Source organism: Netta rufina, assembly GCF_964035555.1.
Source record: "Netta rufina genome assembly, chromosome: 3".
NCBI lineage: Eukaryota > Metazoa > Chordata > Aves > Anseriformes > Anatidae > Netta > Netta rufina.
In genome coordinates this window covers 50100642-50113448 of record NC_140125.1, presented here as the reverse complement: position 1 = coordinate 50113448, position 12807 = coordinate 50100642, and the positions used below count along the sequence as shown (strand labels likewise).

Here is a 12807-nt window from a genome sequence, read left to right as displayed (position 1 = left end):
TCTTCGCTTTTTGGCGCATCACAAGTTTCCAAGCAGTTTGTCTCCTCATTTGTCGTGTGTTAGGTATCCTTGTACACACACACACAAGATTCCAGGAGTCAGGAGAAAGGTGAAAACTGTTACAGGTTTGTTGTTGCAGACCAAAAGAAAACTCATTCACCACACTTCAGCTTTTTATACTTTTATTTTTGTATAAACAAACGTAAGACTACTTTTGTTAAGGCAGTTGTAGACCATACAGTTGTTGGTGGGGAAGAGGGGCAAACACTGATTCCTACTGACGTATGTCATTCTTTTAATACAGTGAACTGGACTAATTTACCTTTGGCAAGTACCATTGCGCTTTCTCTGTTGGCCAGGGAACACTGGAAGGGCCCAGTGTTGCAGCTCTTGTGCACCGGGACTTCTAGAAGGATCCAGGACCGGCGTCTATGGCCCTATGCCTTTTACAGTGGTTGCTCCCAGGGAAATTGGTAGGAAATAGCTAAATGCTCATTCAGAAGTATTTACGGGTTTGGTATTTTCCTCTTGGAGAAGTGGTACTGCATGCAATTAGAGAAGGACTACGACTCATAAGGAATGTTAAATGTCTCCCTACCAGCATGTTCAGTCTTCAAAAAAAAAAAAAAAAAAAAAAGTCAGTCTTCATCACATGAATACGTATTTGCTGCTCAAAACTACTCACACCTGCGTATAGCGTTCATTCTACCACCCTGACAAAAGCTCACTTCATCTGCCAGGTAAGGTTTACAGTAAAATGCAAGCTTGAAGAGATCTCTCTGCCATCCCCTCCCATTTCCAAGAACTGTGTAGGCTGGTTCATTTACATGCCTGATGCATTACTGTAGATGTTATGCTACTACATGTTATAAATCTGTTTTCCACAGTTAAGATGGTTTTAGCCAATACAGGTGAGGGGAAGCACTTCAGCACAGAAGGGCACGTGCTTTATTCAGGGAATAGCTTTATAAGCATGACAGTATCCTGTGGGCTCTGGCTGTATTTCATGTCTTAAAAAAACCAAAGCCTGTGGTTATTTTTATGACAAATCACACAACTTATTCCAGAACACTTCATTGCACAGGGAATTCAGGTACACACAAGACAACCCCCCCCTAAAATTAGACCATCACAAGCCCCCATGCCTATTCCTTCCTTCATATTGTACTTTTTACTAACTGCTTCCACTCTCAGAAGACATGCTAAAAGCACTACTCCACCTGCTCTTTAGATACTGCATATTAAAAGGATTAGTTTCTAGATGAGCTACAGAACAGCAAATGCATATTTCATGCAATGATTCATACTGTTGTACTGGCCTCTGTTACCTCTGGCTTCAGTTTTATTACAGCATAAGAGAAATGTCTTTTTTTTCTTTTTTTTTTTTTTACCAGCTGCTAGAACTGCTACTGTAAGACTGCGCACTTTCTTTTCTAGAAACACATAGGGTGTTCATGCCTAGACTTAGCATGGTTTAGTCCTATGTGCAATGAAAACGTATCACTGAAAGTGCCAAAAATATTCCTAACTGCTCAGTATCAGTATCTTTTGGTTTTAATTTTTTTTCCCCTGACCTGCTGATAGAAGTCGCCTTTTTCTTTTCTTTAAAAATTAAACAAAACAAAACAAACACCTCTTTTCAGTAACTTACTTACATATTCTTAATTCTTGAAGTCTATGAACAAGAGGGGGATGCCCAGGAATCAGTACTAGGGATGTGAGAGCAACACAGTTTTCCCAAGGGATTTGATCCTATTTTAATTCAGAAGGGTGACAAAGCAAGTCCAGACAGGCATAAAAAATTCCCAGCCATAGCACTGTCCTAGGTCTCTCTCCTGCTTGCCTCTTTTCCCCAAAAGAAAAGCAAAAGATAATTTAAGTATTACCTCAGACAATGTTACGAGGTACCACCATGTGAAGTAGTTTTTCAGAAAAGACATACAGGCAGAGTAATTAGGTTCACAACAGTATGGGTGTGGGGTGGTAACTTTTAATGCACGCTTTGCATTACTGTGTTACAGCATACCGGTTGTTTTCTGTTTCCGCCACTGTTAGGAATGCCTAGAACTGTAATCTGTGTTTAAAGCTGAAAGTAATGTTACCTATTTTTTTCTGAACTATAAATGGCATTTATTCTCAAAAGAATTACAGGTTTCAGCTATCCCACTAATGTTTTGCCTGGGGAAAGATGTGGCAGTGCGTAACTTAGCTCTGCTCATGGCCAAATTCCACGCCAGGTTATGCCGCTGCAAGGCTCTGGGCTAAAAAAACGGGCCCCTTGCCAGAGCCTGACTGAAGTTGCAAATGTGGTGCTTACTGTGGGAATAAATTCTAGATGTCAAAAAACTCTACTGCACTCCTGCCAGTTCAGTAGAGTTGCAAGATTGGTATCACCAAGCAGCGCATCTTACTCTATTTGAACACTGAGAGATTACTGTTTTTAAACTGTTAACACGTGAGCTAGACAACTATCAGTTTCAATTGTCTTAAACCAATCTTCTGACATTTACCCATTCCTTAGATCAAGTTAAGATAAAGCCTGCACCTCAGCAACCACTGATTAGTTTCCAGGTAGAGTCTCACCATACCAGCACGCTGCAAATTTTTTTCTTCAAAACTTAAGACACTTTATATGAAAGCAAACCAACCAAACAAATGCAAACCTGTTGAGAGTACACACAAAGGAGTGCATCTTTCAAGCATGTAATCCAGCCCAAACCCCAAGAGAAAAATAACAGGAGCACGAATTCAGATATGCATGGCAATTGCTCATCCTACCCTTCCTCTGACCTCACTTGAAGGACCGTGATATGCACTGAAGAGTTCTCAGAAGTTGCATTTGTTCCCTTTGGATTGAAGCAGTCTCTGAAGATACTACTTTCGTTTCTGCTTGATGTCATTGTTGCCATAGGTGGAGCCCTTGTTAATTTCCGTAACACCTATCATCCATCTGACACCAACAGAAGCTGCAAAATAAAAGTAAAATAAGTTAACAGACTGCTTGCAGACAGGGATTCAAGGTCTGTACATGCACAGTGTTCTGCAGGAGACAAACAGCATTCTCTGCTTTACGCTATTAGAGCATTAAAGTACTTTTTACCTTTGGTAAGAGGCGCACTTGTGCTCCCCCTTGTCAATAACTGCCCACAGTCACTACAGTAGGTTGCTGGCCCAAGTCTTCACCTGTCCTCGCCCACCAGCAGGAAAGAGGCCAGCACAGCTCCACAAGGCACAGGCCTGGGGACTAAGGAGCTGAGAAGAGCCTCTGCAAAGAAGCATCTGGACATCTTGGTGGTCAGCAGGTTGAACATTAGCAAGCAATGTGGCCTTGCACACTGGGGAGCCCAGCCTGCACCCAGCACTGCAGATGTCTCCCCAGTGCCCAAAGACAGGGGCATACTGGAGCAAGGCCAGCGAGTGCCACAAAGCTGACCAAGGGAGTGGAGGAAGCATCTCACAGGAGAGGCTGGGACAGCTGGGACCATTCAGCCTGGAGAAGAGAAGGCTCAAGGGGGACCTTATCAGTGTCTGAAGGGAGGGTGTAAAGCAGAAGGAGCCAGGCTCTTCTCGTAGTGTCCAGCAACAGGACAAGGAGTAATCACAAATCGAAACACAGGAAATTCCACCTGAACGTAAGAAATTTTTTTTTTACAGTGAGGGTGGTTCAACAGTGGCACGGGTTGTGCACAGGTTGTGGGGTCTCCACTCGATTCAAAACCGGATGGGACACAGCCCTGAGCAACCTGCTCCAGCTGACCCTGCTCTGCATTGGGCTGGACAAGACCATCTCCAGAGGTCACCTCCCCCCAACTATTCTGTCTTCTGCCATTTGCTCGGGTGTAAGGCACCCAGCATTGCTCTTTCAAAGCAGGAGCACTCATCTACAGACTTGTGCTCTGCCTGGACACCAGAGAAACACGGCCTCTCGCAGGCAACTGTCTGTGCAGGGCAGAGCACAGAGAAAGCTGCCAGCAAGTTCACCAAAACTTATAATCCACTGCTAGTCCGTGAACGGAAACACAAACAGCTGGGACCAGCGAAGGGTTTCGCTCACAAACAGAAAGAAGAAAAACATCTTTTGACGTTTAAAAGGCCACGAGCTAGGGAAGACAAAAGGGGGACCCAACACACAGCCTGCAGCCTGGGATCCCAGCGGAGCAGTAAGCATGAAAACACTGAGACTTGAACCAGAGGGATATAAACTGCATCTGGAGAGGGACGCGGAGCATAAATAAGAGCAACTGTTATAGCAACCACACAGTGCTGCGGGGATTTCGTACGGTTCCAGGAATGCCGCTGCCTGGACACCAAAAAATACTTCAGTCAGCAGCTCAGGTTTTGTTCCTCCTCCCCTGCTCCCTGACAGAAGCTGCCCCTGTGGGCCGAGCCTGTGGACACAGGGGGGGAGAAGGGCTGGGGTGGCCCAGGGGCCTCTCCTCACCTCTCCTGGAGCTGACCTCCCCCGGGCACACCCTGCTGACCTCCCCTCAGCTGCTGGCAGCATCAGTGCTCTCCCCCAGGAAACACCCCCACCACAGTTCTGGCTAATTAGGGGTAAGGTAAGAAGCGATGGGTTCAAAGCTGGGTCATGCTTCAGAAAAAGGGTGAAATCAGAGCTGTGGCTGAGGAATAGCCAACACCACGCAGCAGGTGTTGGAGGTGGGCACCACGGAGCTGCCCGGCCCCAGAGAAACAGCAGCACCAGAACTGCTCTTCAGACATGGGATGGTAGCACACTATGAGGGGCCTCTTCAATCCCCAAAGAGCACAATACCAGCCCCCTCCCCCTGGATATAGCAGCTAAACCCAGTAAAAGGTTTTGTGCAAAGACTGCTCTGTACAGCTCAAAGGCAGCGTCAAGGCCTGAAACACCCATTTAAGTAGACACGACAGAGGGGCTCTCAACAGGCAAAGTCACCTTTCTGGACATGAATACCATCTCTAAAGGCAAGGTTTGGCTCGAGGAGTTAAGAGGGGTGCTGGATACACATACAGAACATGGCAAGTGCCACGAGTGCATCATTCAGGTGGACTTGGGCAACAAACACAACAGGTCCATTACTAATTTCACTGTCACAAGGTTACGCTGAGACCTACAGGTTTCTAGGGTTAAGTAAATAGGGTGAAGTATTTCTATAGAAAATTACAGTCTATACCTTATAGCTTGAGAAGCAGGCTGGCTAACTTCTATTTCATTAAACAGCTGTGGATTTCCAACCCAAGGCATAAAACTGACTGACTTTTCAACTAATTTCTTAGTCTGAAAGACTTCTCTGATCTGTCACCATCTGGAATAAATGGATGGTAAGACACCAGTGATTCTGCCACTTTTATCTGAGACGGCCATTTCTTTGTTCCCTCTAAAACTTACAAACTTTTCCCCAAATATAATATGAAGGCAAGATTTTCAAAGCGTACAGAAAGCCTTGGCACTCCACAGTATGAATATGGCTGTAGAGGTCCAAGCTTGGAAACAAAAGCTTTTCTACATTTTTTTAAACACCTCATCAAACATCACAGGGTGAGCTCTTCCCATTTGTTTTAAATTACTGCTTGCAGACGGAATGCTCTCATCAATGTCTGCCAAACCTTGGCAGATCCTATAGTTCCAAACTGGTTTTGTGACTACACTGAGCACCACATATGAGGACTGAAAAACAAAAAACACTCAAGCAATTAGGGCAAAGCCTCTTCTGCAGCACTGTAACTATCAGAGCACTGCATTCCCCACACAGAGTTTGATGTTGCAGCATACGTGAGGACAATTTCTCATAGCACACAGGCCCTGTTCAGCCAAATCAGAACTGCAAATGAAGGGAACGACTCTAAGGGAGGCAGAAGTGGCAGAGCTACAGATTTCTTTATTCTCCTGTGCTGTGCTAAAGGGAAGCTGGCAAATAGCATTAGCATGGGCCACAAGCCTACAAACAATTCTTACCTTAGTGTATGCTCCAGCAGTACCATCATGTTTAAAGACTTATTCTGCTGTTATTTTAACTACAACTATGGTAAGAGAACTTTTTTTTTTTTCCTTTATTACTATTATTATTTTTTGCTACAAGGAAGTAGTAAACGTCTAACCATCAGCTGTGAGAGTTTAAGCCCTGTCCTGAACAGCAGGAGAGAGAAGCTATCAGCCAGGGCTTCCTCACAGTGCTCCATGGCAAGCTACAGAAGGTAACTGAGCTCCTGCCACCTTTCTGCCCATCATTATCCACCAGCCAACTTACACAGGATACCACTACAGACCTGCTCTGCATGCCAGAGCACTGGGGGCTGAAGGAGGGTTGAGTTAACACAAACCAAGAGAGCCAGCAATGGAATCTGTTTCTTGAACACATTTTAGCTCCAAGAAAACCACCACCCACACATGAAGTAGTACCACATCCCCCAGCATAAACATTAGCTGAGAGCAGAGGATTTCCCCCTTTTCTCTTACACCTCAGGATTTGCTCTCATCTCTTTCCTGGTGTTTGCACCACACAGCAAATGCTGTAAGCAACCCAGAAGGTAGGGGTATAGAAATTTCCCATCTATATTCTGCTATATACTTGAGTTTTGTAGGTTATACACTGAAATGAAAATTTGTACAACTAAGACTTTTACTAATGGTAGAAATTTCCATTTGAGGTCTATCTTATGTAGCATAAAGGAAATGAAACAAGTAACAACAACGCAATAAAAAGATCAGTTTTAGACACCAGGCTCAAAGGGCAGATTGTCTGGCTCCACCAACAAGCAGGACCAAGGCAGGCAGAATCCCGCCCGTGGTCTGTATCCTCCTGCTGTTGTAACACTTCCTGTAATGCTGTGGGCTCATCCTCTCCTCACTGTCCACTCATCTCATCCTACGGGCATCAGCAGCTTTGCTGCCCACACCACATCATGCTTTGACCCTTTGGTCCACATTCTGCACTCGGACACTGTCAGGTCACCAAGGACTCCCCCCTGTTTGTGATCCGTGGAAGCAGGATTTCTATAGCACTGTCCACACACTGTCTAGCAGATACACGACAGCTCCTGCAGAATCGAAGCTGGCTCACTGCTATTTGTGCTTGTTTTAAATGAAATACTTCTCCTGTCTATAAATGATAATTAACTGCTGGACCCGTGCCATAAGTGGAGATGTCATTATGCTTTTAGCATTAGACACGTAAGAGCTACTTCTCCATTTACAAGCCAAGAGAAACTCTCTCATCTTCAGCACGTGGAACTGATGAAGGCTCTGTAATAAAATACTTCTGGAGCATAAAGGTTGTTCTCCTCAGCACAAGTTACCAAAACATGAAAGGTGACCTAATGCAGGGTCCTTTGGAGCCAAATGAGATTAGGGAAGCAGGAAGAGGAGGGAAGAAAAGGAAGCTGCTGTCAAATACACATTATGGACATTTGACAGACTCTCTGCTTTAACACTGAAATATTGGCCCCACGTTTTGAACAAAAGTTGTGAATTAAGTACATAAACATCTTGCCTTGTGTCCTATGAAACTAAAGCTAGCTTTCAAAAGGGTCTTTTGTCCCTCAAACTGCTTGAGCATTCACCCTCTGGAGCAGGGACTGCCTTGTGTCAGTTCAAATAGCATCACAAAGGACTCCTGGTACCAGACCAGCAGTTAGATATTAGCACAATACAATGATTATTATGAGTATAAATAGCCAAACTGCTGCACAGCAAGGCAAAAGGGGATGGCTCAGCATTCTCAGTATAAAGAGGAGACATTGTTTATTTAGGGCTGGAAGTGTTTGAGCTGAAGCAGCAGAACTATATATATGTTGGTTATTCATTCCTTGGACCTGAGAGTTAGGTCCTGAGGTATTACCGTGCTTTCACTCCAGCTCGACCGCTACGGGGCATTTCTCTTAGGGATCATTCCACCTCAACAGCCACTTACACCATCCAGTAAGCATTTTACTGGAGAGCAACATTAGCTGAGACTGTCCAAAAGACAAATAACACTCTGGAAACAAAGCAGAGGATATCAGGTAATAGGGCCTCCTAGTCCCTCCTCTCTTCCCTATCACAGAATATTTAGTACAGGTGCAAAAAGCACAATATATGCATAAGGAAGGTAATGCTATCAGGTACTGAAGCCTGCCCTTTGAAGCAGCGAAGCCTACCTATAATGGGCTATGAGGGACCACTGTTAAGCTTCCTGGTTCAGGTGAGCTGTCAAACTAGCACATAAACAAATAATACCCCCAAATGCTACTGGAGCTTCTTCAGTTAATCAACAGATGGAAAGAGTGTCCTACGAGCGATGTGAAAAGGTGGTTTTATCATCTGACCACAACGGGAAATACACCGCCCTGATTCACAGGAAAAAGATTACTTTGTGCTGTTAAACCAGCAGGTACCAGCTCACCGCTCACACTGGAGAAGACAGCAAATACAGCCCTCCCTGCAGCGCTGCAAACTGCAGCCAGCACCAGGAGTCACTACCTCCAAGGTACATTTGTGGTCCTCTACTGCTACCTCCTAGCCACTGCAGAAGTCATTCCTGAGACCTTGCCTAAAGCTGGAGAACTGCAAAATGAAATTCTGGTTGCTCCTCTGTCAGAAAATGGTTGCATCACATCCAGGACACTCATGACAGAGAGACCCTCGGGATAAAAAGCAGGGTTTGGGGAGAATGGCCCTGCTACAGAAACACAGTTACTGGCTACAAAAGTCAATGTAACTGCCTGGGCTGAAGCTAGATGCTTCCACAGAATGAGACCAAAAACTCCCAACTAGCAATAACCATGCTTTCAAAGGGGTATAGTAAGGGAACTGTTGTCCTTTTAGTGAGTAATGACACATCCACCTTCAAGTGACCAGGGTAACCCAGATCTGCTGTTTTTTTTTCAGAGCCTGAGCTTCCCTTCCCCTCCCACACATTCTCTCACAGCTCCACAGAGGCTCTCTGCTACTAAGTGACATCACCTTTCTTTTTTTGCCAGCTCACCAGCAAGAGGTGGCTGGCTGCGTCTAATCAGATGATACCCTCTGCTACAGGCGATACAGTGTCTTCTGCCACGCTGCAAATCCTGGCCAATTACAAGCACTTTGGGTATGATCACACCACATATTCAGAGAGAAACCAGAGCTGTTGCTAAGCACAGGGGTCTTTCAAATCCCTGCAGAGGACTGGAACCTGCAGCATGCCACAAACGTGGCTGATACGTATGGGGTATCAATGCGCATCACATAGTGGACTGTTAATCTCACTGTTCTTAATGTGTTCCTCAGCTGTGCTTTTGCTGTCTGGGAGCTCAGGCAATCGTTCTGGCAGCAGACTGCTGCTGTAGTTTGCTGTTAGCTCCAGCATCACGAATAACTGAGAACAAGTCCTTTGGATTATCACTGCATTCAAACCAGGACTCACAGCAGCTTGCTTACTAATCCTGCCTTGTGGCCAGAAGCAGAGGAAAGCCAAGTGGGGAGTAAAACAAAAACAAAGCCAACCAAACAAAAAAGGTTTAGCTGTCCATCCTTAGTAGCTTTTTTTTTTTTTTTTTTTTTTTGTTACAGGTTCTTTCCTTCCTGATAAAGAAGCAGACATGACTTACTTGTAAAGACCACTAATGTTAAGACGATACTAGATGACTCTGGGGAGTGGGGTGGTCACTTGACTGTGCTGGACTGTAAGAACTGAATCTAGAAACATCACATGTGACAATACCAAACATTAAAGCATCTAGCCTTGAAATTAAAATCCAAAACCCTGAATTATGCACTGAGGCTCCCTGTAGAGAGTATGCAAGGCATAAGGCACCTTGGAAGGGCATATGAACAACCAGTCCACTGAGTGGAGAAGCTAAATTAAGAAGAAAATGCTGAAAGATTTGGATGAATGACAATGAATTAAAAAATGTTGCAACAGCTGAGCTTCAGTGTCTCATTAGACCACGGCTCCACAGCCCCGTACCAAAACAGACTACACCAATATTTCTTCCAAAGGTAGACTATAAGGTCTCAAGTGCTATCGCCAGTTGCATTTGCAGACATGTCATAACTCGTCTGTCCACTTTTGTGAAGTTTAATTTCTTTCTTTAAGGATACTTGTATTATACTCAGATATTAAGGTGATGAAGCCATACATGAGACGGTGCAGCCACATGAGATACTTGCTTTATAAATGTGTGGATTATTCTGGATGGACACCTGTTCAAACGACCTGCAGTCAATATGCCAAGAAGTACAGACAACAAATATGATTTAGTCTGAAAAACTAGCCTGGTTCCTCCTTCCACAAATGACACCATCCAAGATCTCCTTTTGGCCAACTCCTTATTTCATTTCCCTTCCTCCTTTTAAATAACTTAACCACTTCAAACACAAACCAGGACAGCTCACAACTACTCACAACTACCACTACCTCACCTGTTCCAGGCTCAAGTGGGTATCAGGTGGCAAGCTGAGTTCATATGTCATATACTCCCATCACAGAAGTTGTATTTAGTAAGGCTCAGTAAGTCAAGTCAAACAATTATCCTTCAAGTGAACTTTCTGTTGGAGAAAACTTACCCATTACAATGACAAATGCAAAGCTAGCCAGTGTCAGTGATGATCCACTGTTGACCATGTTGATGAGCAGCTTGAATAAAGGATATAGCAGCAATAAGGCCCAGAAAAGCCAGTTCAAAAGCGTCCATGGTCGTCGGGGTGGCACTATAGGGACTGCCGGGTAGGTTCCTGTTCGGTAGTACTCCTCCTGGAATGCATCCTGGTAGAACAAAGGAGGGCAACAATTAAATTCCCATCTGCCAATGAAACTAGCCATTCCTAACTTTGATGTTTCTCCTCCTACATGCTTGTAACCCTGAGGGAAGATCAAAGACCGAGTCATGGCTGGAAAGCTTGTTCTTTGAAGTCAATGAGCACATACTCAAAAAAAAGAGAGCTTACATTGATGTGTGCATCCTTTCTTTCTCCTGCACAAAGAAGCCTGAAAAATGGCATGCCTGTTTAACAAACCCATAACCTCACCCAATGGGTGAGGGGATGCACACTCTTGCAGTAATGTAGATATCACTGTTGCACCTCCTGCAAGAGCCACAGCCTTCAGACAAATAGTGCTGGTAAGCCAGGAAGCGTTTGGGCTACTTCTGCAGTAAGAAATCCTCTGCTCCCTAATGTATTCTCCAAGCACTGCTCTAAAACAGCATCCACAGCCCTATCAGAAAAGGTGAACAGACACGATCTTGTGCTATATACTCCAAAGAACACCTCCACCCTCCTGTCCACTTTGTCCCACAGATGTAGTCTTGCTTACCTTGTTCCCTCCCATGCAGCCTATGGAAGAAAGGGTGGCTAACCCCTGAGCACACAATTAGTTTAAAGAGTCTCCCACTATTTTTGTTCAAAGGCTTCTCTTGTTCAGTGGAATAAGAGGATGATGGTGGGGTGTTTTTTTGTTTGCTTTGTGGGTTTGTGGGGAGAGGGGGGGAGAAGAAGTTTGGTTTTTCTTTCGTTTTGTTTTTTAAAGCACAGAAGGCTTAGAGTTCAGTACCTTGCTCCGAAGTTTACATGGGTGAACAGTATTGCCTTTAACAATGTGATCAACCCAAGGTGTCAGGCTGGTGGGGAAAAACGCCTTCCTTCTGGTTCCAAAACAAAGATTATTAACCTGATTAGCACATAAAACTGGTTAATTAACGGAGTCAGAATTAAACGGACGTAAAAAGGAACCTCAGTTGAGTCAGAACTAAGGGCTGAATTTCTTCAAAGAAAGGAATGCTTCACGACGGCTTCCGAAATTCTGGCAAAGCCAAGATTGTCCTCATCAACCACAAGGAGATTAGTTCTACTATGCTATGATTTTACATTTACTTACACTCCAGCTAACACGGACAATTCTTTAATTATTTAATGGCAATTTGAGCAATTACAGGCTGCTACCATTTTATCTAATTCAAAGGGAGCATTTAACTTTTAAGAGATTACACAGTAATTAAAGAATTGCTCTCTCTTTAGTGAGATTAGAAAAATTATGACTGTTTTGCTCATGTGAACTAGATTGTCCCGGGATCATTATGGCCAATTAATTTGCTATCTTCAGCAAATTACACAATGTATGAAGTTTTCTTTACAGTGCCTTGAGAATTTTGGTTTATGACTGGTTTAGCACAGAGCTAAGTAACTAACCATCAGTAAACTGAATTCTCCTATATACAGTTAGGTTCCTAAATACCAGCATCTCCCAGAAAAATATTAAGAATTTCTGTCTATTACTGGTACCACCATTAGGGGGCCTATTGCTACAGAAGCTAAACAGGCTTAAAACAAGCACAGTATTTTTCCCCTTGCTGGCTCTGCGCAGCAAAAGGGTCAGAAAAACCGCTGACCACATCTCACCAAGAGGTTTGAGACAGATGGAAGAAATAAACAATGGGCAAAAGGATGTCACTGTCTTCACCTCTGCTACACATTTTACACCATTATGGGGAACAGCTCCTCAATTCAATTGCCATTCCTTGCCCTTAGAAGCATACATATTCCTCCCAGAAGAGATTCGTGGGTTGATCTGTCTTCTAAGCTTTTAGAGGGTGCCTACAGTACCCATAGACAGCTCAAGTCAGTATTTAAACCTATGATGCACATCAACATTTCCCTCAACCACCTCCCCCAAAAGAAGCTCTTTTCATTCTCTGCATGCAGAGCTTGTTTTCTGTTTGTAGTAGGTTTCACCCACTCAAGTATCATTTTTAGATGTGGAAGCACGCTGCCCCTAACAATCCCACCAAATCTGAGTTACTTCAGGCACAGGGGTGAGTAATGCAGTGGCAGGAAACCAGGGAACATCCATCCTCTTGTGCGAATCTAAC

At 44.2% G+C, this 12807-nt stretch overlaps 1 protein-coding gene across 2 annotated transcripts in view; it reads right to left on the bottom strand.

Moving 5' to 3' along the window:
* Positions 1 to 217: 217 nt before the first annotated feature.
* AGPAT4 (1-acylglycerol-3-phosphate O-acyltransferase 4) overlaps positions 218 to 12807 on the bottom strand; it is a 76092-nt gene continuing 63502 nt past the window's right edge. For both annotated transcript variants that reach the window (XM_084285402.1, XM_084285403.1), the window contains 2 exons: positions 10508 to 10706; positions 218 to 2966 (listed from right to left, as the gene is read on the bottom strand). In XM_084285402.1, the coding sequence (XP_084141528.1) occupies positions 2875 to 2966; positions 10508 to 10706 (291 nt within the window). In that variant the 3' untranslated portion in view covers positions 218 to 2874. The remainder of the gene's footprint in view (positions 2967 to 10507; positions 10707 to 12807) is intronic.